This window comes from Chionomys nivalis, chromosome 1, assembly GCF_950005125.1.
Source record: "Chionomys nivalis chromosome 1, mChiNiv1.1, whole genome shotgun sequence".
Taxonomy (NCBI): Eukaryota; Metazoa; Chordata; class Mammalia; order Rodentia; family Cricetidae; genus Chionomys; species Chionomys nivalis.
The window spans coordinates 161,076,154-161,103,697 of record NC_080086.1 but is presented as its reverse complement, the minus strand read 5'-3'; the positions used below and the strand labels follow the sequence as shown (position 1 = coordinate 161,103,697).

General features: G+C 42.5%; 1 protein-coding gene across 1 annotated transcript; it reads right to left on the bottom strand.

Annotated features, from left to right (window-relative positions):
* Nucleotides 1–1,253: 1,253 nt before the first annotated feature.
* Trpv5 (transient receptor potential cation channel subfamily V member 5) lies at nt 1,254–27,544 on the bottom strand. Its single transcript, XM_057783838.1, has 15 exons — nt 27,435–27,544; nt 24,061–24,158; nt 23,810–23,932; nt 23,157–23,294; nt 22,740–22,838; nt 22,463–22,635; nt 22,174–22,320; nt 19,831–20,043; nt 8,502–8,588; nt 8,329–8,405; nt 7,915–8,080; nt 7,648–7,714; nt 5,556–5,824; nt 2,228–2,334; nt 1,254–1,551 (listed from the first exon to the last, which is right to left on the bottom strand). The coding sequence occupies exons 1-15, from the start codon at nt 27,542–27,544 to the stop codon at nt 1,254–1,256; spliced, it is 2,172 nt and encodes a 723-aa protein (XP_057639821.1).

The following is a 27,544-nucleotide window of genomic DNA, read 5'->3' as shown; positions in this document are numbered from 1 at the left end:
TAAAAACTATTCCCTAAATAAGAACATGAAAAGAGACCCAATATCCTTAGACTTTAGAGAATAGCAAATTGAAACTATAATGAGAGAGCATTTTACACCCACTACCACAATTTATAAAATGCCCAAAGCCATTATGAAAAACTGCATGGTAGTTTATCTAAAGAATTGAGCATGGGGTTACCGTGTGATCTATCTCTTCAATTTCTAGGCATACAGACCCCACCAACACCCAGTAATTAAAAACAGGGGCCTCTATAGACATGAACTCTCTTGTTTTCATAGAAGCAACATTCATAATAACCAAAGACAGGAAAACCCATAAATATCCTTTGACAGACAGATGAACTAAAAGAAAGTGAGGTATGTGTACATCCAGTCTTAAAAAGAAATGAAACGCTGATACCTTTGCAGAATAGAAGAAACCTTGAAACTATTATATTAAATGAAACGAGGCAAGCACAATGGAACTGGCCTTGTAAGATCCCACTCAGATAAAGTACCTACAATAAATTCTTAGGCAGGAAGTGAAATAATGGTTATTGAGGACTAAAGAGAAGGAATGGTGGAGAGGTATTGTTTCGTGGATAGGAATTTCAGTGTCTGAAGACGAAAAACGTTTGTAGATGAATAGTAGTGATGCTTATACAATAGTCTGAATGTACCTTATACTGAACACAGCTAAAATGATAAATTTTATGATATATGTTTTCTTGACATAATAGAGAAATTAAAGGCAACAGGACAAAGAATTTTCTTTCTTGTAGTTTTCTACTCGGGATCTGGTTGTTAGTTAGAAGGAAAGTCCCAATGAGGGTAAAGAAATAGAAAGGACTTCGGTGTCATGATGGTTCTTTTCACATTGAGTTTTGTGGAAACAAGCAAGTCTAATGACTTACTGGTTTCTGTCTTCTGTTCAAGGCATAAGAAAGATTGTCCAGATGTCAATCAAAGATGTCAATGTCCTCATCTCATGTCCTCAGCTGCTAGTTTCTCAAGATATGAGCCTTCAAGGAACCCATAAGGTATATGCAACAATTGATGACCACTGCCCATTTCTACAAACGCTGAGATGTGAAGGGTTATATATTGTCCCTTAAAGAATAGTCTATATATACCCTCCCACAATTCACAACCATAGATGCCAAATTCTTGAAACAGCTCTCTCTCTTTTTCTGTCCTTCTTCCTCCCTGCCCTCTCTCTCTTTCCACACCTTGACCCACCTGAGGTTACATCTAAAGCAACAGGGTACTCTTTAGAAATGGTAGATCTCCTCTCCATCCCCCTCACCAAGGTCTAGTCCAAGATTCAAATGTCCCAGGGATTTTCGACGGAGAATTTCCCAGCCACGGTGGCTATTGCTGCTCAGGGATGTAGTCCTGGAGAGAGGAGGTGTTTGGAGGACCACAGAGCCTCTAGCTAAAGTACCAATCTCAGTCCCAGAAGGCTGCTTCTCAGATAGCTGCTCCTGCCCTTCCTCCTTGTCTGAAGATTTGAAAGCTTCCACATAGCGAAGTACTCGATAAGGATTCTGGTCATGGTGAGACTCAACCCTGCGAGGAAACAGAAAGGACTCATGGGCGGTGGGGAAGGTGGGTCACAGAGAGAAGCAGAGGTGAATGTGGAAAAGAGGAGATATCTGGAAGTAAAAGGAGGGGCAGAACAGAAGCAAGGAGAGCATCTAGGATGGAGGGGCCAGAGGGGAATGGGGTGAAAGCCAAGCTGAGAATGAGCGGACAGAAGTAAGGAATTTAGCTCGGGAGAGTAATGGAAGACAGGCTGTGCTGTATGTGGCAACAAGACAGAGGAAAAAAACTTAGAGATCTGAGTGTCATGAGGTTTACAGTATCCAGGTCAAGGGGTACCAGTGAGAGGAGAGGAGACCCAGGTCAGGAGAAAAGGGGTTGTATATGGAGAAAAAAGCTAGAGTCAAGGTCACAGTATATTGAAAATGAGAGAAAATGATGTACTGAGTAAACACAAGCAAAACAAATGGACAGCCCATACCCACACCTGAGCATTTACATGTCTGTGCGCACACCGTTTCACACACCACTGCCTTGTAGTAAACACCAGCTGGCCCTTGTTTTCTAACCCCTTCACCCCCCACCCAACACTTCACCTCTCTCTCTCTCCCAACAACAGACTAATGCAATCCTATGACATTTCCTGGTGGCTCGCCATCTCAGAGAATCCACCTGCAAGTTACACACACATACTGTCACTCACCGTAGGAACCAGCGTTCTCCAAGCCCATATTCGCAACCGCAGATACCAGATCGAGGCCACAGGGAGCGAGGCATTTTCCTCTCCAGCATCACTGTGGTGGCCACAACCTGGAAGGAGATGAGGTAGCAAAAATATCTCAGAAAGAGGCACAAGGGACCGAGAGGCAGCAAGGCCACCAAAAAAAAGAAACAAAAACCAATTTGGTCAAAGAAGACCCTAGAGGCCAGTGGTAAGGGCTACAGTTTATCCATATCTAAGCTTGTCTCAGAACCATGCTAACCTGGCTGTCTCATCAAAACAGGACAGAAAATATTTTTAAATAGAACAATGAGTTCAATACTATTATTCATATTCAGAGAAGATGAGTCATTCAAAACTAATGTGATTTCCTTCTCACCTCTCATAGGAAAACTAGAGACCAGAGACATTGACTTAAATGATTAAATAGAAGCTGTATGGTGTCAGAGATGAAACAAGGAAGCTCCAGTTCAGGGACTTGCTAACAAATTAAAAATCCATATCTTAAGAAGGAAAATGTTTGATTAATGTCTGTGTTCTTGGCAAGGAAGTTCCTAGTAGTATGTCCCATGCTCTGTCCTTTGTCCTGCCCTCATTAGCTAGCTAGATGAAACAGACACCAGGCTTATCAAATGTGCCTGTGACGCAAAGCTGGGAGGGATATGTACTATGTGGAGTGACAAAAGCAATAGAGAATGATTTCACCAAACCTGATTGCTATTCTAAAGCCAACAACACAAAAAATTAACAGAACAAGATGAAAAGGGTTTCCCTTACGTTTAAGTAGTTGAACTCAGTCATATAACAAAAATTCAAGGGTTGTAGTTGATTGTGAACTTAGTGTAGCCAGTTGTACAACTGGTTGGAAAACTGACTCCATTTTACAGTTATTGACAGTAAATAGTGTCTCTTCCATAATAAGAACTGCTCCACCGTTATCAGGGTTGGCAACAGGAGATTATTAATCGAGGAGCTATCAATCCCTAAAATAGCCAGCCCTCTGTGGCATGTCTTTCTGCTCTCCTTCATCGCCTTCTCTTGATCCCTGAGTTGTACCAGGCTCTCTCCCACCTTTTTTGCAATCATTTTGTTCTCCTCTAGATAGTCTTCTTTCCTCTGAAATGATTGCTCGAGCTTCTTTATTTGCCCTTCCTTTGACTTTTTTTAACTCTTGCAACAGAGTGTATCTTTTTCATCTAGAGTATGAGCTAACCACTTTCAGATAACTAGGCAGAGTAGATGGGGCTGCACAGTTATCTGGTTCTTTCTAACAGACTAGGGAAAAGGGGCCTCACCTTCTTTCCTCCACTAGTGCCTCCACTATCCAGCACTAGACCTTGTCTTAAGTTCAAAAATAAGCCTTTCACTAACCCTTGTTGCAATTCCATGGAAATTAGAATGGATTGTACGTTTTTCATTTTATCTTTTGAAGTGTTGAGAACTCAACCCCCAGCCTTGAACATGCTAGGTGTGATGGTTCGAACGTAACCAGCCCCTATAAGTTCATAAGGAGTGACTTTATTAGGAGGTATGGCCTTGCTGGAGTGGATGTGGCCTTGTTGGAAGAAGTGTGTCATTGTGTGGTGGACTTCTTGGTTTCTTTTGCTCAAGCTTCACTTAGTAAGACATTCAGATCACTTCCTATTGCCTGTAGGTCAAGATGAAGGACTCTCAGTTCCTTCCCAACACCATGTCTGCCTGCATACCACCATGTCACACCCTGATGAAACTGGACTAAACCACTGAAATCATAAGTCACCCCAATGAAATGCTTTTCCTTTATAAGAGTTGCCATGGTCATGATGTCTCTTCATAGCAATAGAGACCCAAACTAAAACACTGGGCAAGTAAACCACTACCCAGCTACATCTCCAGCCAAAGACTTTCTTTTAAAGCCTGCATTGTTGTACAATGTCAAAAAGTCAGTGGATGCAACTTGAATGGGATCTGTAAGAAGTTTATACCCAACCCCATTCCCTCAGGCGCTTCAACTTCTTAGAAGTTGTCAAGATGGGGTGATTTATCCTAGGAAAGAGAGTCAGGCTGGATGGATAGAACAGAAAACTGATGGGTTGTGTAAGGTAGACACTGAATTCTAGACATATATCCAAATCTAGTTTGATATTTTAAACTTCCCAGTTATGAGGATCAGCTCATCCATCTCCAGTTCTTTAAAAATAATCCTGTTTGGGTTTGGTTTATTTCTCTTTGTGGTCATGCACTCTCATTGATATAAGCCCTGACTTGTACCCTTTCCACTAGTCTCCTCAGCTAGCTAGTCCTACCTACCTTTACTGTCTGTCTTAAACATTTCTCCCCAATACAAGCATTTCTTAATGTTCTGCTTCAATTTCTCAGTTGCATCTCTTCTTAGCCTGATGTACTTCTCTGCAGCAATTTTACTTCTTTGAGTTTTCTACCTCCTGTGAAGTGATTTACTTAGTGTCTGTCTGTTCCATAGCTTGGCGTTTCAGTTGGAGGACCTATTATGTCTGTGACGCCTGTGCTTGTGTGCCAGCTCCTAGACACTTCCCTACATATAACAGGCTTTTGAGGTCTATTGCTACATACCAACCATGCAATTATGTGAAGGGTAAACATCGGTTCCATTCAAATATTTATATAGTACTTATGTGGAAAGATATGTGCTCTCTAATACATAGGAGGAAACAGTCTGAAGTTGAAAAGTGGAGTAATAGCAACAAGGGTTTTAGTTCACCATAATGTGGATGCTTCTAATAATAAACTTTTCACAATATGAAAAACTCCTATTCTCTGAAACCTTACTCAAATATACAAAATAATAAGGTCATGATTAGAATAAAGAATATACTGACTGCATTCTCACACTGATATATAATTATGCTGAGAAGCAGCTCAATTACTTAGTGATCTTTGGAACACATAGCTCCTAACTCTGGTATTTGATTAGCTTATTGTGATACAAAGAAAAGATAAAATAGGGATTTGGGGATTTATAGACTCTAATAGAAGAGGAGGTCTAAATTTAAGAACTGCATTATATAAAAACAAAACAAAATATTCTTGCTCTCTGTGGATTCAAAGACTCCTGAATCCACTTTTTACCTGTAATAAATAGACCAACTTCATGATTATATCCTCCATTCTATTATTCTTTTTTCCCTTCATCCTTCTACAGGTACTTCAGGGTTGTACAAATGGAACGGAAATGATAGCCTTCTGGGGCTGTTCTGGGACTCCACTAAGAGTGGTTCACAATAAGCACCCCTTACTGCAATGCTTCACTCCCATTCCTGCCCCTTTGCAAGACCAACAGCAGTAGACTCACCTGTGCCCTCCAGAGCTCATCCCTTTCCTGGGCCACTCGCCAATGGGTGTCACCCATCATGGCAATGAACAAGTTGAGCATGAGCAGTGTGGCAATGATGGCAAAAGCAGAATAGGTGAGGCTGTACATGAAGGGCAGATCCACTCTGTAGTTGGCAGGGCCATCAATGATGGTGAGGAAGAGCTCAAAGGTGCTTAAGAGTGCTGTGGGGTAGTCAGAGAATTCCCCCAGGTTGTCTGGATCCTCTGTCTGGAAAATGATACAGAAGGCTGCTCCGTCCAGGAAGAGGCAGGTGGGGAAGGAAATTGGCACAGTAAGTATGGACTTGGTTCCCATTAGTTCTCCTTCTGATCTATATATCTCCATCAGTTTACACACAAGTACATACTACTATGATTCTTCAACACAGTTATCTTAGAACTGTCTAAACTTAAGATTCCTGACTAAGTTCACTGTTCTGGGTCATGATAACATTAAACCATTCATCAAAAGTATTGTATGTGTACATATGTGCATAAAATGCCTATCAGATCATTATCTTTTGGAAAACCAAATATTTGAAAGGTAAGTTATTAAAAGAATGTATTGAATCTCCAATGATGTCAAAGAGCGGATCACGTGATAAGGCTAAAGGGAGAACTCTTTTTAAGTCTCTTTAGACTTCTAGACAGTCACCCATTTCTCTGAGACTTGCTAGTTGAGCTTTGACCATCATGGAGAAACTGTCTCATTGATGTGCAGCCTACTTCATGGCAGGCGGTTCTGGGTCCTTACAACACCCTGAGGTCCTTTAAATGGCATCTTTTCTGAATGGGATACAGAGGTGTGTGGCAAGGTGATTCCAAGAACATACAAAAGAGTCTGTATGAAATACTTGCTTCCTTCAGAAAAACCACAAGTGCAGAATGACCATTTGGGGGATCAGAGGTATAGGACATCCTTAGGAATCAACTGCTGTTCTAATTGCAGTATACCTATGGGTATGGAAATTTGGGGTACAAAGAAGGTATAAAACTTACACCAGGCCTCACAGGATAGAATACTCTATAGAGTACTCTATACAGACTGCCAGATAGAACCTTTCACACTTAAGGTAAGTGTGTGTATGTGTATATATATATATTCATTCTCTTATCTATCATTTTGTGGGAAACCTCATTGAACAGAGCATTCTCTAGAGATAGTGATAGGTTTCTGTAGCAAAGGGGGGGTATGGTTCTTCAGAGATCATTTTTCTTGTGCACCCTCTTCTCTATGGGTGACCAGTTAGAGACACTGAAGACTGAGTTAGAATAAGCCTTCTTCCTGGGAATATGAACTTTCTTGTGCCTGCCAATGATCCCTCTGTTCTCTCTGGTTGCTTTTTATTCCTGTTCCGCACCTCCTCTTCTTCTTGGCACTCCCCATTGAACCTATACATCCCCATTCTCTCAGTCTCTCATTACAGCTCTTCTCTGTCTGCATTCTCTGCCACGTCTCAGGCTCTCCAAACTCCTATTATGTACCTCCTTTTTACAATCCTTTCCTTTTCTTCATATATTTTTTTGGGGAGCTAGATTTTATTTGGCTGAGAATCCCAGGTTACATTCCATCAGTGTGGGGAAGCCAAGGCAGGAACTCGAAGCAGCTGCTCACATCACATTCAGTGAAGAGCAGAGAGAGAAACGAATGCATGTGTGTGCCTGCTCAGCTTCAGTCCTTTTCTTCATCCTTTATATAACCACATGTAGAAGGAGGGAACTTTCTGTTTTATAGCATGTCTTTTATCTCTTCTCCTGAACTATAAATATAGCAAAGTTCAACGTGATATTGCCCATATTTCCCTGATAATATTTAAAATAGCTATAACTATTCAGTGTCCAATGTCCCTTCAATAGTCCTTGAAGAGGCTTGTGGCTCAGTTAGCTGATATGAATCTTGATGGCTCAGAACGTATGAGTCTACCTTCCAGGCCAACCAACCTGGGTGGTCCCTTTCAATGGACAAAGGTATGTTTTTAGACCCACTCCAATAGGAAGCAACAGCAATGAAGTCAAGTGACAGTGAGAACTGAGAAGATCTGCATCTTACAGTCTAGAAGCAGTGCTCTTACCTGAGGCAAATCCTAGGATGACCATCGCCATCAGCCAGCAGAAGCGCAGTAGGTCTCCAAAAATCATCTACAGGAAGCAAAGAAGAGGAAAGATGGTTAGATTCTTTCTCCATGCCTCTGAGCTGCTGTTGCCAGCAGACCTGAGTGTCCCGGTGCTGCCTCCAGCTAGGCTCTGTGCAGCATTTCTCTTTGCAGCTTTCCCCACCCTTCCACCTATGAACAAAGGTCCTGTATCCTAATCAGAGTGAGGTTTGGGAAAGCACTGACCTTCTGGATCATGATTGTGAAGGGACCCAGCATCTGGAATCCACGGGCAAAGTACATGACACTACACCAGCCCAGCACCAGAGCCATGGATATGGGCACCGCCTCTCCATTCACACTGGTCAGCCTCATCACCATGGTCACCAGCACAAGGGAGGCATAGGTGATACTGCAGTAAGAACAGAAAGCAAAAAGTGAGGTATGAGCTGGGAATATTCTGAATCTATTGCAACATAATGGTGACTTAGCTAGCACCTATACATTCATTAAGCTAAGTCTTAACTGCTAAAGCATAAATCCAAAGATGCAAATTCACTGGGCAGAAATCCCTGATGTATAGACCTCAGCAAGTGAACTGGAGACCTGGAAGATTGTAGTAAGTGAAGGCAGGGTCTGAAAAAAGAAGAAGATACTCACATGATGACATGGAATGGCCCCCCGAGAATTGTCTGTCCAAAGTAGCGAGAGGCGCCGACTCTGACGATGTCTGGGATCTAGGGAAAGATGATAAAGCAAAAAGAAAATATAGAATGCAATTCAATATGGAACCTAGGTGGATTGCTTTTATCCCAGACTCCCCTGATACTCACCTCTAGAAGCAGAATAACCACAGCCCCAGTGACTGTCACCAGCTCCCCGACCAGCCGGATATTATCTTGGTAAGTCACATATGCTTCCTATGGAAGAAAATCAGGACAAGAAACATTTCCAAATGTAAAGAGTTGTAACCTTTGGCCTACTGTCTAAAGCTATCAAGATGTGACCAAGACAAGGAAGAGCTCTTTCTATCACTATCACTTTCGCCCTATTGTAACTTCCACTCTGTCTAACTTTGTGACCAGGACATGAGTTTACATGCCCAAGATTTTCTTATAATGTTATATGCTAATGACTTGGTCTACTCCATGGCAATGCTTCCTCCTTTATATATGTTGTGAGTTAAGATTTCCATATGCATTGGGCAGCTGAGACAACCTTTCAAATCACCAAAATGAGCAAATGGAATACTGGGCATGGTGGTACATACCTGCAGTTCCAGCATTCAAGAGACCGAGATAGAACAACAGAACATGAAAGCAAGGCCAGCTTGGGCTGCATGGTGAAACCTTGTCTAATGACAAAATTAAAACAGACAAAACAACAAAGCATGCCAAGTGAGTAAGTGAGCATAGAAGAATAGGGATGATGGTTTCTGCCGTGGAAAGAATCCAATTGCTCCAACTTCACTGTGGCTCACACCCACTTTTAAGACATCATAAGCTTATCTCTGAATCAGGGGCCATTATGGGTCCCAAACTTGCTAAATCTAATGAGACCTTGCGACAGTGAAAATGTTTGAACTCATGGCTTCTCATCTGGAAGATGGAAACTCTACTGTTTTAGCTCCCACAGACAATGTGAAGGTCACATAGGTGGAGTGCCTTTGGAGTATACTTTAAACCATAAAAAGCCCTAGAAATATTTATTGTAGTTTCACTGATTTAGTAATACAGAATAGAGTAGAAATGGGCCTACATATGGATTTTAGTTTTCTGGAAAGGCCCTGACTATCTTGAGAAGTCAAGGTGTTTATGGGGTCAAGGTGGGATAAAGGCCATCCTACTTCAATGACCTGCAGATCTGATGATGAAATGCTTCATCCATGACCCTTACCTACTGAGAAGTCATGACCTCACTCAAGAGTGCAAGAAAGTTTTTGGACTGTTTCTTTGGGGAAAAAAGTCATGTACAGACAAGAATATAAATAAATAAATAAATAAATAAATAAATAAATAAATAAACAAACACATACATCTTTCATATATAAAGTACATAGTATATGTATAGTATATATATATAATATAATATATAGTATATATAATATATATATATAATTCAACATAGAATTATATATCTAAGTTCGGCAAATTAGAGCCCCTCTGGGGCTGCTCCAGAGTTCATTGCTTGCTGGTTATTTGTTTTCTTTGTTTATTTTATCCTCAGTCCTTGCAGCTATATGAGCTCTCTTCCTTCTCCACTGAAATTCAATTCACAGACTGTGTCCTTTTATTATTGATTGCATCGATCACAGCTATCTTTCTGCAAAGCATGCTAAATCATTTTTAGACGGTGTAGGTAAGTGGAAAAATAAATAGTAAACACATTAACTTTAGAAATAACTTTAAATGCAGAAATTAGACAAGCGAATCTGGTTTTGCACAAAATTGTCAAATGTCTTTTTAAAACTTTATAACTCGGTGAATGGCTCGAGATCAAGGGTTCCCATTCTTTTTAATGCTATGACCTTTAATACAGTGCCTCACGTTGTGGGGATCCCCAACCATAAAATTATTTTCGTTGCTACTTCAGAACTGTAACTTTGCTACTACTATGAATTGAAATGTGAATATCTGATATGCAGGATGTACCATGGGGTCTTATGTGATCCCTACGAAAGGGTCATTTGATCCCCTCAAAGGGGTCGTGACCCACAGTTTCAGAACCACTGTTCCCGACAATGCCATCAACCTTTTCTTGTTTCAGTTAAGAAAAGAAACTGAACAAAGTCTGATAGTAAAAGTTTGTAATCCCAGCAGCCCAGATCTTGAGGTAGAAAGATTGTGAGTTAAAGGCCAAATCCCAGCAACTGAGAGGTGGATTCAAGAGAGTCGGGAGTTCAAGCCCATTGTTTGACCATGTGACCTGGACAAAGGCAGACCTTGTTTGGAAAGAAGGGGAGCAGAAGATACAAGATGGCATAGAAAACTCTGTGAAGATCAGAGTGCCCCTAGAGGCCAGGGAAGCAATGACAGCACCGGTGCTTTAGATAAAAAATAGGGAACTTGTAGGCAAACCATGACCAATCTCTCTTGCTAGGCTCCCCACCCAACTCCATCAGCCCTTCTCTTCCTGTTCTGCAGATTCCTTTACATGAAGGCGTTACCCCGCACAAATCCACCAGTCAGACAGGCATTCAGAAACTGTACGCTTTTGCTCGAGTATTTTGATGCAGGTATTATATATGGCTCCTCCCTTAAATCAGGGAGTATGGGGTCTTTTGTGAGCTTACTTCTTACTGTTCTTCAATACCAGTAAACAAAAAGTGGGTTTTTTGTTTTGTTTTGTTTGTCTTTTTTTTTTTTTTCGAGACAGGGTTTCTCTGTGGTTTTGGAGCCTGTGCTGGAACTAGCTCTTGTAGACCAGGATGGTCTCGAACTCACAGAGATCCGCCTGCCTCTGCCTCCCGAGTGCAGGGATTAAAGGCCTGCGCCACCACCAAAAAACTATTTTCCACCGGGTGGTGGTGGCGCACGCCTTTAATCCCAGCACTCGGGAGGCAGAGGCAGGCGGATCTCTGTGAGTTCAAGGCCAGCCTGGTCTACAAGAGCTAGTTCCAGGACAGGAACCAAAAGCTATGGAGAAACTCTGTCTCTAAAAATCCAAACAAAAAACGAAACAAAACTATTTTCTGTGTGTGGTGTGTGTGTGTGTGTGTGCGCGCGCGCGTGTGAAATGTGTCATAGTAATAACTGTTTCAGGCACTTAAAGCATTGGCCTTTGATTGCAGTGTTTCATACTGACAAATTTCTTTTTGTTTAGAATAGTTATTGTTACAGCGTTAAGAAAATGGGTCGTGTTTTAAAGATGCAGAGACCTTGGATTTCAGTGACACATCTCTGCTGTCTCTGGAAGATGTTGCCTCTCTTAATCAACTATCCTAAGCTTTCCTAGAACTAAGTCTAAACAACTAATGAATTTACCATTTAAGCTTTAGACTTTTATTCTTTAGGAATTGTTCTCAAGACATTGTGCTTAAATAGAACAGTTAATTCACAGTTCTTTAGATGTGTTGTTCTTCAAGAAAAGGTTCGGGGATCAAGGTCGTGTTAATAAACCATGTTTAAGTTAGCACAGCCACTCAGTCTCAACTCCTGTTCATCCCACCACTTCATTCTTTCAATGCTTCCTTTTCTTTCATTTCATTAGACCTAATGCCTTCAGGCAAACACACTGCTGTCTATCATCTTCTTTACCCTGCATTTCTGTATTCCACTCCCCTTCAAGTTTCAAGACTCATCTTTTGGAAATGTGAACATTATCACGTGACTTCTGTTTCATGCCTTTCCTAGCTGTCCAGTGCCTTTAGGATAAAAGCACAGATGGGCTGAGAGAGTGTTCCCTAAATAATTATCCGAGTAGAAAGTTGCTACATAGTATCTGGACAGGATTAACAAACAGACTTAAAAGCAGAGGATTCTACCAGAAAGGGTAAAACCTGGTTGATTCCCCGAGATGAGACATGATCTTGGGAAGACCAAGACCTATAGGCCAGGAAGCAACTGATGTTTTGTTTGATTTAATTCTTTTTGTTTGTTTTGGTTTTTGTTTTTCCTGAGACAAGGTCTTATTATGGTAACCCTTGGCTGGTCTGGAACACATTGTATAGACCAGGTTAGCCTCAAGTTCACAGTGGTCCTTCTGCCTCTACCTCCTGAATACTAGAATTCCAGGTGTGTGTCATCACACACAGCACTGTCCTTTGACTTTTGAAATTGTGTGTATGTGTGTATGTGTGCTTTTAATTAAAATTCATTGTAAGGGAAGAATGAAATATAAAACCTAGATTAACGTGGTTTACAAACTCACTGTTCTATCCTCGGTCTTGTGTTCTTATGCTGCGTGTGGACTGAGGATAGACCAATGGGATCCTGATAACCAGGTCTTAAAGCACAATATACTTTTTTCTTAAGAAACCTCTGACACCACATCTGTCTAGTACACCGTTCCTCATGCTTCAGGATTCAGGTCAGGGCAACATTCGTCTGGGTTCTCCTTTAATGCCCTTCTGCAGCTAGCTCAGATGTGCCCCCTGTGGGCATCTGGTGCTGTCCTGATTAATAGACTGCATCTAGAGCACTGAGGTGTTGTGTGCTCAGATCTCTTTGAGCACCCTGAGGATATTAGCATCTCACTCCTATTTTTTTATCCAGGGTTTACAGCAGTGTGGGAAAGTATTCATTCAGCAAGAAAGCCAAGAAGGAAGGGGGCCTGCGGAAACATCAGAGAGACAGCTTTCCTTGAAAGCTGCAGACTGAAGAGGGAACTAAATAAGTAAGTGGGGACAGAGAAATCTATTTGGAAGCAAACCAATTGAAAAGATGGCACCTGACTGAGTTCTTCTGAGACTACCAGCATCCTTGCTCAAGGTCACCTGAAACCTAAAAGACACTCCACTCCACTCCTCTGAAAGTAAGTATTTCCTACAAATAACCAGAATTTTCATCATGGCCACGTGGCTTCGAATTTTAAGAATTGTTAACAGACCAGAATTTTAGGAGTTGTCATAACCTGGAATTTAATTGTTATCCATAACCAGATGCTGGTCACTCGCGTCTCATTGACAAGCTGTCCTAATGAGTGACTGTCCCAGGTAAAACACTCAGGAGAGGGTACAGCAGAGCATGAAGCAGCAGTGAGGTGAAAGCGTTGTGTGCGCACTGTGTGGGGAAAGGTGAGCAGAACTGACCGTCCTAGAGCACAAAAAATCCTACCTCAAGCTTTGGATCCCCGCCCCCCATCAGACCTGCAAAAAGCCCCACAGACAGTTGGTAGAGGATTGCTCTGATTTTCTGAATTGAACAGAGAGCTTCCTGAACAGGACCATCAAGTGTTTACCACAGCCCAAAGGCAAAGCAGGATCTCAGGAGAGTTTAGGTCCCCTCATTGTTTTTTCTTTAAGAAGACCTACAGGTTTTCATTGTTTGTATTCTGTATTCCGTATCTCCTGGTAAGGACTGCAGGCCTCAGGAGAGCATGACCCTGTTCCCCCCGGAAATGTCATCCTCTCAGTTTATGACCCTGCCTCAGGAAGGTTGATTGGGAAATTTTTTCTCTTCCAGGAAGTCATTAAGTAACAGCGACTATTCCTTTGTTAGTTTTCCTTCTAAGGTTTGGCCCCCCACCTTCACGGTTTTGTTTCACTTTGTTCTGATATGCTTAGCTTTTTCATTTGACACAGAATCTCACTGTATAGCCCAGTCTGACCCAGAACTCACAATCTTGGCTCACCCTGGCAGGTGCTGGCCAACATCCTTTCCCTTCGCCCTTTGCCCATTACCGAGTCATCATCATTTGTCCTTAGCTCTGCATTTCAAGTGTGTGGAACTACGGAATTGCCTGAGAACTTTAAATTGTAAACAAGCAGTCTGTTTGTGTGTCTAAAGAACTACAGAAATTAACTCCAGCAGGGTAAGATCCATTCCAATATTTTGATCAGAAAATAAGTAAAGGAGGGGTGCTCTGGATGATGCAGACTCCATGTAGCACGAAAAATGTCACCCAACACATAATCTTCTCGCCCTGCACACTACACGTTTTCATAAAATCTTGTACCTGAGCAACTCCAGAGAAGTTTTTGAGATTAATACCTCCCTCATCTTCCAACACTGAAGAAAACTGATTTCTAAGTTGGTCTAAGACCAATTACCCATTTCCAAAGAAGTATGATTTACTCTCTATCTCCTAGGCTGATTACATAAAAATAATAGTGGTGATTATGAAAACCAGAGATCAGAGAGTAGCTCAGAAGCTGGGAGTGGGAGGTACTCCGTATCTGATCTTCTTCCCTCACTTAGGGTATGCTCACTTTTACAATATTTCTATATAAAAAGTGAGGGTGGTGGACCTGAGCTAGTTCAAAGCCTAGAGGTTGTCTGGAACATGCAATGCATCTACAAAGAAAAGAAAAACCTAGGAGATAGAATATGACTCGGGAGCAGGAAATTGCCTGTTTCTGTAGTTAGAATTCATGGTTCTAAGATGATAGGCACTTGAAGTCTACTAATGCCTACACTACCTTTGCCAACCAAATGTCTTTGTTGAAGCCTAATATCTTTTAGATTTGTAGCCACCACTGTTTCAGTGGTGCTCATCTTATTTAAGAGTAAGAGGAACTTTAAATGATAAAATGCTTTGACGTATAAAAGGCGATCTACAAAACCACATCATCTTTACCTGTAGCTTATTAAAAATGAAACATTTGATCCTACTCCATCTTTACTGCGAGAAACTTCAGTGAGCTTAACAGGATCTCTAAAGCTTGACAAGTGTTTTCAGGGTACATATAGTAAGTACTTGGGAGAGGATATTTTTATCCCCCGGGCTCCCTGCTTCTCTTCTTTCCTCCCTTGGCTTTAATTGGGATGCTTGTTCCACAGGGAGCTGATTGGGAGCCTTGAACAAGGAATTGTACAGAATTGGAGATCAGGTGGGTTTTTATAGGGCTATGGTGCCCGGGGTTGTCTGGAACGTTCCAGAGAAAAGGGCATATGGAATAATCATATTGACTATGTCAAATCAATGATTTAAAATGGACAGAAAACCATTTATAAGTCCTAAATTGTTCTCCCCCTCACTGTTCACATTCGTCACAAAGAAATGATGATTTTACCATCATTAAATCTCCTGATGTGAACTCTTCCTCATCACCTCCCTGTGAGATCATTATGCAAATTGACCATTCTCTCTTGCTTGGTAAACTATAATAGGCACCTGATTGGTATCCCCATAACGTCTGTCTTACTCATTTCTAGTCTGTTTCCTATCCTGGTACACAATTAGGCACGAGGATTTTTATTAATGCCCATCATTCTATCCAGCTGGGGTGGGCAAGGCTCTAATCATAGCACTCAGAAGGCAGAGACAGGAGGATGGCCAAGAGTTTGAGGCTTACATAATCTGTGTAGAGAGTAGCAGGCCACTTTGACTGAGTTATTTTCATATTTAAAATTTTAAGCATCCTGTAAATTGGACAGTGAAGATTAACCCCAAATATGTACAGGAACACACCGCACAAACTGGGAAAGATCTGCCTTCACAGCCTCATCAGTGGCAACTTGCTCAGTTCTCTGTGTTTTGATCAGTCATTTTTCCTAGACCCTGAAGAGAATTTCCCTGCCTTTGGCTCTGTGTATATGCATTCTCCTTGCCTAAAAGTCTCTTTTCATTTTGGCCTTAGCTCAGGGCAGAAGATTCTTTATAATATTTTTTGTCCTTCAAAGGAACCAGGCTGCTGCTATATGCTATCTTAACACTGTGTCCCCGTGTCCTTTTTCTTACTCTGGGTAAAGTTTTAGTGCTAAGCAACTTGTAACAAAACATATTTATATGGTAATTTTGTTAATGTACATCAATGTACAAATTCTTTTTTTTGCTTTTCTTTTATTTATTTATTTATTTATTTATTTATTTTTATTCTTTTTTAATTAAAATTTCCACCTGCTCCCCGTTTCCCATTTCCCTCCCCCTCCTCCCAAATATTGCCCCCTCTCCCCCACTCCCCTCCCCCAGTGTACAAATTCTTAAACAAGAATTCTGTCTACATTGTATTTTGCTCAGACCGTGGTTGTTGAATTTCTAGTATCAACACAAGTGTTTAGCATTATTTATTTCACGAAGTATTGAAATATTTCTAAGAAAAGAAAAAAACAACAAAAGAGAACTCGACAGAAATTTTTCTAGGAGATGAAAGGGATAGGTAGGTAGATAGGAAGATAGATAGATAGATAGATAGATAGATAGATAGATAGATAGATAGATAGATAGATAGATAGATAATCTTACTGTATAGCTCTGGTTAGACTATATTCTAGACTAGGTACTTTGTGTCTAAAATCAAGCAAGCCACTTGAATGCTGGAAAAAGAGCATGCCTAACCATAACCATGCCTGATGGTGGGCATTAGTCAATATTCTCATGACAAATAGTACACCAAAAGTCAAAGTAACCCTGTGACTGGAAAGCTAGAAACAAACCTCCAGGATGGAGTCTGGTAGCTCTCAATCCTACCTGAATATCAGTCGCTTGAATTTCCTTAAAAGACCAAAGCCAGGTCTCTACCTTTTTTTTTTTTGGGTTTTTCAAGAGAGGGTTTCTCTGTGGATTTGAAGCCTGTCCCGGAACTAGCTCTTGTAGACCAGGCTGGCCTCGAACTCACAGAGATTCACCTGCCTCTGCCTCCCAAGTGCTGGGATTAAAGGCATGCGCCACCACCGCCCGGCCAGGTCTCTACTTCTTAAATTCTGAAATTTTAGATCTGGTTTGTAGCACAAGGACTTGTGTTTTTCCTAGCTTCCCAAGCCTGGAAAACAGGCATCTAGAAAGTGATACAATTAACTAGCGGTCACTCTACTGTTTAATTTCAGAGTTCACATTAAAATCCAAGAAGACTAGGTCTCAAACCTTGAACTTCTCAATTACTTGAAAACTCTGCGGTCACTCTGACACGCCAACATTTGAGTGGAGCTAAATTAGCTCCTCCTTTACATGGCTGTTTTTTTTTTTATATGCTTTATGCTGTCTCACAGAAACAGAGGAATTTTTATTCCAAATTTCCAGCGTGCAGCTGCTACTTGATTGTTCACATAAATTCCCACACATGAAACTAGAATAGTTCTTTAAGGTCCTCATGCCCAGTGTTTTCCACAGACCCTAAAAGATCTACAAAGGCAGTCCCAGAGTTACTGAGAGCCCCGTGTCTCCAGCATGATTAGTATCATTGGCTATTAAGTATTCATTTATTTAAGCAAAAGCTTCCCCAAAATAACTAATTGGTCAACAATTGAATTCAAGTCTAGACAGCATGTTTTTAAAACCTTTGTATTTCTGAGGCTTTCAAGTAATATACAAATAGAAAAAAGAGAGAATTTTATATTGTTCAAGGAGTAATGCAATGTGAAAGTAGAATATTCCAAATTATGATGATAAATTCTCATCTTATCTAAACTGACTTAAAACCAGAACGTTCTAGAAACTCAAAACCAAGGCGTAAAGATTTGACATCAAAGAACAGGGACCATTTATTTATTTATATTGTTATCTAAATTCCTTATTGTTGTATCTTTGACCTTCTTACTCCTTAACCTATTTCCAAGGAAATAATATTTAATAAGAATCTTCTATTTTGTTCAGAATGACTGACTTAAGCAAAAAAGAAAGCAGTAAAGATGTTAAGGAGGAAGAAAGAAGGAATAGAGAAATGAAAGAAGGATGGCTGGGGCACTTAGCTATAATTATGTTTTTTTTTTTTAAGTCTGGACGTAATGGAAAAAGATCTTTCAAACATAATTTAGACTACCTGGGTCAAAGAAACATGTTTATGCTTAATTCACACTGCCCTGAGAAAGACACGTAAGACTTAGTTGTACTTAATTACTCAGCATCACCAAAGTGCAGGTAGGGTGGAACCTCACATGTTATTGCCAGTGTGTAATCTCTGTATTGGTGTGAGACAAAGGTTGGGGGAACACATGGGAGGACACAGGGAAAGCCTATCTACTCTGTTTGCTCATGGTTATGTTTTGTTCCCCACTGCAAGTCACCTGCTTCAACCTCCTAATTATCATTAGTGTCGCTCTCTTTTCCTAAACGTCTCTTTGCTTGTATTTGGTCAGAATTCCATGTGCAAATGGAGCCATGGGGAGAAATTTTCCTCTGAGCACCTATATCTAGCTCTGATATTCTGGCAGTATCATCATTTACTTTGTGTTTTGAGATAAAATAATCTGCCTCTTCCTCTCCCTCTCTCTCCTCTCTGTCTATCTTTCCTTCTCTCCTCTCTTTTTTTCTCAGAATAAATTTTACACTTGAATAATATAGCATATTAAAGTCAAGTAATTATACATGAATCTTATTTTATATCTGAGATGGAATATACATAGTAAAAACATAAATGCAACTCATTTATTTTATATACATATATTCTGTACACACACATATGTGTGTATATATGTAGATAAGTAGATACAGAAAAGGAGAGAAAATATAAAAAATTAGAAATAGGAAAGGTGGAATATCTTCACCTAGTTTGGGGTTCTCCTTCCTGTTTGTGTACTACTTTTATCTAGGCCCAAAATTCAAGGTTTTGCTTTTTAATTACATGAAATTTTTCTTCTCTTTGAGACAAAATCACCCACTTTCTTATCTGTCCTGAACTCTTCCTATGACTAGTCTTTGCACAGACCAGTGGCTCTCAGCCTTATGCTGTGGTCCTTTAATACAGTTCCTCACGCTGTAGTGACCCCAACCATAATATTATTTCATTGCTACTTGATAACCATAATTTCGCTACTGTTATGAATCATAGTGTAAATATCTGACACACAGGGTGTCTCACAAGTGACCCTTGTGAATGGGTCATTCAACTGAGAGTTGCTGGTATAACTGGAACCTCAGCACTCAACACTTGGCACTTCCTTAGCTTACACAGCTCTTTCTTTTCTTTGTCTTCTGTCCTTATCTTTTTGAGGGACTATTTTAGGGCACCAGTGCAAAAATTCTAGGGTTTCATAGACGAACCCCTCAGATTGTGTTCTACTGGTTAACCACATATTCTAAAGTTTCTCTTCAGAATCTATGCATTTTGTTGCAACAGAAGAATTTGCTTCATTTGGCATAATTTTTAGTCTATTCCCCACCTTTATTTTTCCATCTTTAGCTCCCCAGAACTCCTCAGGACACCATGAAATGGCAGGTCCTGTAGAGGTGATTCATACTCAACTGCTGCCCCCTTCTGAGATCTTTCTATAGAGTCTCCAACAGAGATCTAGACAACCCACTACAGAGAGGAACTACTTGGTAAATTAAATGGAATTTCTCAAATATGCAAGGTTAGAAACACCAAACACTTTTTAAAAAGGTGTGTGTGTGTGTGTGTGTGTGTGTAATAGAGAGAAAAGGGGAAATTTTGTAGCTTCTTGGACACTTTTCTGGCTGAGGCTCCATCTGTGCCCTCCTAGCTCCTGTCTAACTCCTACATTAGTAACAAGGTGCTGGCAACTTCCTGGGCCTGTGGCCAGTGTCTTTTCTGGAGAGCATCAACATGGTCTCCAACACCATCACCCTATACCACCATTCCCTTTCACCCCTTTGCAGAAGACTGACCTGTAATGTTTTCTGTTCCATGATGGTATTATCGCGAGAATGTGTGCGATTGGTGTCACGGAACTTGAGGGGCCGGTAGACACAGCATGTGCTGAAGCAGATCATATAGAGGATGTAGAGAGCACCCAGGAGGCAGAAGTAAGGCTGTCCGTACTTCCTCCACTTCAGGCTCACCAGCTCCTTCACTGGGGTCTGTTCTAGAATCTGGCGAGCCTGTCAGAAAGAGGACAGTGCGGAGTGAACTGCATGGTGATGCAGAGTTGAGTATCGAGCTGAGGTCCAGATGACAGGACATTGCCCAGTCATTCATTTCTTTCACAGGCGGCTAGGGATTTCCATTCTGTGCTAGGTTTTGCACTATTGCTTTGGAGAAGTACTTGCTCACTGTAGTAAACACAGCGCACACAGCAGCACTGAGGCTCCAATAGGTGAATAGTAGTGGTGCGACTGAAAAGACATTTAGGCAAGGTTATTCCACAAATAGCAGCAGTCACTCAGAAAGGAAGATCTGAGAAGCCACTGCCCCTTTGCAGGTAAGACGTGCTTGGGACTAGGAGAGCATCTGCTGAGATTCGTGGGTGGAAGTGGCCTGGGAGAAATAAGCAATAACAAAGGTTGCCGTGCAGACACCCTGTGGACATCACAAGATGGGGGTTGATTTTTTTTTTCTCAATGTAACAGAAAGAAGTTGGGAATTCTAAGCAGGAAAATAGTTCAGTTTTCACTAGGTACGGTTAGACTGACAAAGATCAGTACAGGAGACAGTAGGATGTGGCAATAGTGTAAGCCAGATGGCATGATGGCTCTGAGAGAGGTAAACGGCAGGATGCAAAGGAGAGAACAACGTGGATGGGATAGGGCATCGGAAAAACCAGGAAGAGGCAAATTCAAAGTAAAACATAAAGAACTGGGGAGAAAAGAAAATTCCCCTTGAGAGTGGTGGGAGGAAGAAAGACAGTTTCCAGATACCCTCAACAATCCAGGCAGGAACCAGAGAATCTATTTTTGCCAGAAAATAGAAAAATCTTGATCTTCAGATGGAACTAAAAGTGACAACTGCAAGTAGTAAAAGTCGGAGCCAGACAGGTGGTGTTAGAGAAAAGTAGCTGGTGCAGATCGCGTAAAACCCAGGAGAATGCAGGTGGCTAACACTTGACATCAAAGAGTGTGGGGTGTGGTTGCAGAACCTACATTATCCATAGGGGTCTAAGAAAACATGCTCAAACTTTAGGTGCTTCCAGGATTTTCCAGATCCATACAAAGTAGATGTTCAATTTTTCTTCTACTCATTAGTTAGAATAATCTTTCAAGATTTGTGGTTCTAGAAGGGTTCTTAGGAAATTGTCACAGAGCAGATAGTCAACAGAAATTCAGTTTGACCCATATCAATAGGTTCCTGAAGATGGAGGCCTTTTCTCCACTCAGGACTCTTCCTTTCCATCCATTTACTCTATTATATCTGACTGTCTTTGTGCTTTTCTGTCCCTGGAAAGTTTTGATGCAAAACTCAGGGTTTTGTTGCTGTTTGTTTGGGGCTTCTTGTTTGTTTCCTTCTTCCTAGTGACACACAGTTCCCCCTAGAGGCCCCAGGGGGAGATACACTTCCTTTCTGAGGACTCCTTCAACTTCCTGTCTGGGTTGTCAAACACACCTGGAAACTCTTCCTCCCTTTACCCTCAAAGGTTAAAAAAACACTTCTGCCTATGGCTTTGTTTTGAATCTGCCTCTTCCTAGATTTTCACCTGCCTTCCCACCCCATCCATCATCTTCTCTCTTCCGCATCTGGCTGTGGATGTGTTTTATCACATCCAGCCCGAATTGTCCCCACCTCTGTTTCGCTGCTCCTGTGAGCAGTGTGCACCCCCATTGTGGAACAGATCAAACTCAACTGCAGTTTATGAGAACAACCCAAATTTAAAGAAATTGGCTGAAAAGATGTATGTTTTTGCCTCCTCTGTCCTCTTGGTTTCTTGTGTATCGCTGGGACAATGCAGCAGGTGCTTAATATGCTAAATGGGGGAAGGAAGGAAGGGAAGGAAAGGGAGGGACGGAGGGAGGAAGGGAGGGGGAGAAGTGATTCCAAGTTAGATTCTTCATCTGAAAAATTAAAATGAGATAAATAAACAGGGAGAGTAGAGCCCAGAGGGGAAACGTGATCTCAGAAGATGAGTGTTGGATAATATTTGTACCTATGGAAACTATTTTCTCCTATAGACGGGGTCTCTATCTATGTAAGGCTGTAAGGTATCTTGGGATCAAAGTGTCTCAGTAGATGAAAAAGCAAGCAATATCTCAAGATGTGTTTCTCACCTGAAGTTTCTGGAATCATTATGACATCCATACCTCTTTCTTCTTGGAGGAAACCACAAGTTCCAGAAAGGACAGCTCCTCGCCCCAGGAGTCAATCTCCGTGATGTCATAGAGGGAAGATGTTAGTGACCCACATGACCACTGGATGTGCTTCCGTTTCTGCATTAGGTGTTGAAACATCTGGCGGAGAAAGCAAAGATTTGAATGGTGAGTGTGTTAGAAGATGGTCTAGAGACTACATATGGACCAAGTCAATTACCTACACCAGTGATGGGGTAGACAGGGAAAGGTCATTAAGGACAACTTAGGGCATGGGTCTCACCACAGTATTGCCCTCCACTCCAGCCAGCTTGAAGGGGGTGAGTCCCTGGTTGTTGGGAACAAGTTCCAGGGACTTCAGGTGGTCTCCTCCATCATAGGACAACAGCAGGTTGTACATCTGGCAGGCAAAGGTTTTGTTGGGCTGCAAGATGAGTATGTGCAGCACTGTATTTCCTGGGGAAGACAGAGGTTAGCATCAGGTCCCCTGATGACTCACTCCCTGTCCCCCGTCCTCTCACACCCAGCATCCAGCACTTTCTCATCATCCCAGCTCTTACCCAGGGAGTCCTGGGCCCGGATGTCAGCTCCATGCTCAATGAGCAGCCTGACAATCTCCTCACTGCCCACACAGGCAGCAAAGGACAAAGGGTGCTCTCCTGTGGACACAAAGGGATAGGAGACAGGAGACAGCAAGATCAGAAGAGGAGAGGGACTTTTGCCCTCCAGCCCAACAACTGCCTCCTCCTCCCATAACTCAGCTTGGGACTTGGGATCACTTGCCCAGCGGAACCTCAGGGAAATATGGCACAGAATGTTGTGGAGGCAATGGGCCCCTGGTTCTAAGTCCTAGAAGGACTACACCCTCCCAGCTTCTCCAAAAAGGGAACAAAAGAAAGGCTCCTCCGTAACCTCCCTCTTTTTGCCTAACCCAGCTCTCCATCTCCCTTTTCTCTGAGCCTGGCCCTGGATCTCACCATAGTAGATGAGGTTGTGGGGACTGCGTTGGAAGGCAGAGCCTGTGACTCTGGCAGAGACACTGGCCCCTCTGGCAAGCAGGGCTCGGACCAGGTTCACATTCTGGTTCATGATTGCGATGTGTAGTGCAGTCTGACCTGACCCAGAGAGAGTTGTGTGTCACGGTTCTGTCTGGAGCACAACACCCTGTAGTCCTTTACAGAAGTTCCCTGAGGGGTCCCCACACAAACTGCTGCTGTAGACTGCAGAGTAGTCAAGGACCAAGGGCTCCTGGGTCGGTGCCTCTATTCTTCATCTATTGAGGGATTGCTATACATATGAACAGTCTAAGGTTGCAGAGAGAATGAGAGAGAGAGAAAGAGAGGGAGAGAGGGAAGGAAAGATGGAAGAAAGAGAGAGAGAGAGAGAGAGAGAGAGAGAACTATGGAGTTATGGTCTGAGGGGCCCTGAGAAACCTAAGGAGAAATATGGAAATATGGAACAACTAAAATGGAACCATGGAGGTTAAAAGCCATGATCTAGAGTCTTGTCTTTATCTCAACTCATGAGGCACCTCCACCCTTTCCCTGAGCCCACCCAACACAGATGCATTTTAGCCCACCCTACCCACCCACATCAGGGTCAGGTTTGAACTATTGTAAAGCTGCCTCACCTACAAATGGCTCACACAGTGTGGACTCTGTGACCAGGTATGGAGCTGCCTCCATCAACATCGTAGCGGCCTCCAGATTGTCATAGAGAGCTGCTACATGCAGCGCTGTCTCCCCCAGGGCGGCTGGAATGAAACAAGGCAAGAATACCAGTCTCTCTCAGGGAAAAGGCTCCTGACTCCAGAAGCACGTCAGGAGCCTCTCCAAGCAGCCCTTTCCAAAGCCACCTCTATCCATCTAACTCAGTTCTCACCTCTTTGTCGGAAGTCACAGTTCTGGTAATGCTGAAGTTTCTTAAGTGTGCACAGATCATTTTCCTTGGCTGCTCGGAGCAGTGGAGACTCCCAAATACTGGCGGAAGAAGAGTGGAAGTTCATTAGGGATCATCACCGAGAGGCTATGGTCAGGGAAGGCAGAGCCATTCTCTAGGGCGGTCATGACTCTCATGGTACACAGTAACAAATCCACTTGGTTGTTCTTGAGTTATTCGTTGGTTTCAAGGGATGAGAGGACACTAAAGCAAGATCTCATTTTAAGGCTACTCTGACTTTCTTTGCAGTTCCTCTCACTGTAATTCCTCCTAGAAAGTGAAGGCTTGCGTGTGGCCTGAGTGTTAGCTGTAAGTGGATAGATAGACAGGACAGTTCTTCATATAGTTGAAAACACTGAACTTAGGACACAGGTCTCAGATTATTCAAGCAGGATTTAACCTGGAAGCCTCCTGGTCATGCTCTATCTTCCATAGTACCAGAAAGTACTGTGCGAGTTGCCAATGGACCAAAGCAATCAAGAGTCCTGTCCAGCTGTGACAGCTATGAACAACAACACTGACCAGCACAGCAAGGTATCCCCAAAAGTGCCATCGTGACACGCCTAACTTTGCTGTAACCCACAGCTGTCTAATTGGACTTAAGGTTCAATTACCAGAACAGAAATCATGTCTGGTGCTAGAAACAGCTAACCAACTTCATGGGGCCAGTGAGGTCATAGATCTTAGAAGAGAGTCCACTACCACCACTGTGCTAGGTCAGTGGGATTCTTAACAATATTCTAATAATTATCCTTACACTCACATGTAAGTACAGCTCTCAATTCTCATTAAAGAAGATTTTCCTTACAGCAAATAGAGACCATCACAGAAAAGCCCAACTGGACACCGTGCACAGATCAATGGAACATGGGGATACAAGCCCCAATGAATACATCTTCAACACAGCTCCTACTCAGAAACACAGAAGAAAAGGCAGAAAGATTGCTAGGAACCAGAGAGGGCCACAAAGTCTGCTGTGAAATTGCATGCCTGATAAACGGCTGCATAAACAAGACCTGATAAGTGGCATTATCAATAGACATGTTAACTTGGAATAGAGAAAATATCCGAGTCCTAACACTAGACAAAGAACTACAGGCAATTACCAACTGCTGAGAGAGGGAAAAACAGCCTATCCCAGAGAGGAGCTGCATAAATGCTTGTCTAAGACAACCTGGTTAACCTGAAATCACTTACACACAATGAATGAACATGGACTCAGCAAGTTATGTGTGTGCGTGTGTGTGTGTGTGTGTGTGTGTGTAAAACAATAATAATTAAAGAAAAAGATGCCATCAATTTGGGGGGTATGGGAAAGAAGGGAGGGAGGGAGGAAAGGAAAGAAAAAAGTGATATAATCATATTTTAATGAAAAACATACTAAATAAAAAATGATGAATAACTTAATTGATAATGAAATATAAGGGGTTATTCCTGAGGAACAAGAGTCTGGGGCGTGCAGTGGGTTTCAGGGTATCCTTGTGGGGGATAAAAAGGACCTTAGGCCGAATGGACTTCTTCAAAGCCACATAAGTAAGACAGAACCCTGAAAGGAGATGAAAAGAAGGAGGCATTTCTGTAACATCCCATGCTTCCAGGTCAGTTAGACTTGCTCTCTGTAGCCAAGGGGAGTTGGTGACCAGCCACTAAAAGACTTGGGCTAGCCTTAGACCTTACAGATTCTGTGAAGCTAAGCCCTGGATTCTTGCATTTGTCCCCTCCCAAGTTCTTACCACTCCTTTGTAGGGTTGTTCAAATGCACATCTCAGCTATGAACAGAGTGTGCAGGGAGCCCATAGGCCACACCTTTCTCCCATACTTAGACCTTAGATGTAAGGCTCCAGATACTTTGTTTTCAACCAAAGAGAAATGAGCACTGGGATTCTCAGCTGCTTGAGATGGTCTTACAAATGCCCCTGGGTTAATCTTTGAATTTGACTTTGCCTGGATATATGTGGAATAGGAAATGAAGCCGAAGCCAGTCTTCCTAAACAACACAGTCTAGGCTCCAAAGGCAAATGTGGATCTAGAAATTTGGGGGCCGTAGGGAAAGCATTGGAGACAGACAGATGGTTATTTCTTCTTCATGTTTCTCAGTCCCTGATCTCTTTTTCCATTGTCTCCAGGAGAAGGAACTTTATAGTTAAAGAACTGTTTTATCAAGCATAATGCTCCCAGGAGGAGCTTAGAGTCTGAGGTCAGACCCTGCCCTAACTCAACTAAGTTCTTGGTCCCAGTTGAGCCTTGTGGCCCTGACCAGCTCAGAGTGGCTAGGACTGGATTCCAGAGTTTCCCCTCTGTCTCGAGGCTACGATATAAAACCCTGTCCATCCTAACCCTTGACCCCACTGCACCTTTACTTAGGAAAGTTTCTGAAGCCAAATGAACTCAAAGACTACCCTAGGTGCGCTCTAGCGCAAAAACGCGGAGAAGCCGAAGTTCCCATTGCGTAACCTGGGGAGGTGCTCGACCAATCAGCTGAGTACTCACAGGACTCAGTACGGAAAATAACGCAAGACTTCGTGTTCGCAATCATTAATACTTTCAAGATGCGGCAAACTGGAAACTGAGCCAAACACAAGAATCTTCTGAAGCAGGCATTCTGCTCTCAGTTCATTCCATTTGCCAGCCCACTCTCAAGGGGAAGCCAATCGCACAAACATTCTGGAGCCGGAGCTCACCTGAGGGAGGCTCTCTGGCCCCTTGCCTGGACAGTTTTTCCGACTTCTGGACCTCAGAGCTCATTCCTGCAATGATCTTTTTGGAGATGGGTCAGCAACCCGGGACTAAAGGCCTTTGGTTATCTCCCTGATATCCGGCAAGCCTGACATATTAAAAGGGAGAACTGAACTCAGCCCTCCGTTCTCACCTGAGCTGCCTTGCTCAGCTGGTCACCTCCAGGCATCACGCAATTAAACCGCTCCTCCCCCTTTCCCAGGTCGTCAGCTTTCATTCTTCTGATGACAACTCCTTGATCAAGCTTTCCTCAATTCTTCTAAACAAAGACTACTTCAAAACCTGGAAGATTTGATCTCTTCCCCACAAAACTACTCCCCCTGCAACCTTTTCTGGCTTGGCCTCTCCACCAATTTACCTGTCTTCTACTTTTACGTCTGTATTCAAGGTCTCCCTATAGACAACACCATACTTTCTATTGCCGCTACCATGGGCCAGCTGGAGTTTTATACAAGCGAGACTGGAAGAGGTAAATAATAGGCAAGAGTCTGACACAGAGTTTCAGTGCTGCCTCAGGGGAACGGCTGTGTACACGAGGACTTGAGACCCTGTGCGGTGGCTGGGTACCCTCGGGAGCCTACCTCTTCTGCTGCAGCATGTGAAGCTGATCCAAGTGCTGGTGCCAGTCTTGTTCGCCAAGCCACCATCTAAGAAGTTTCTGGAGTTGGATCCATGGCCCTTTGGCCCCCAT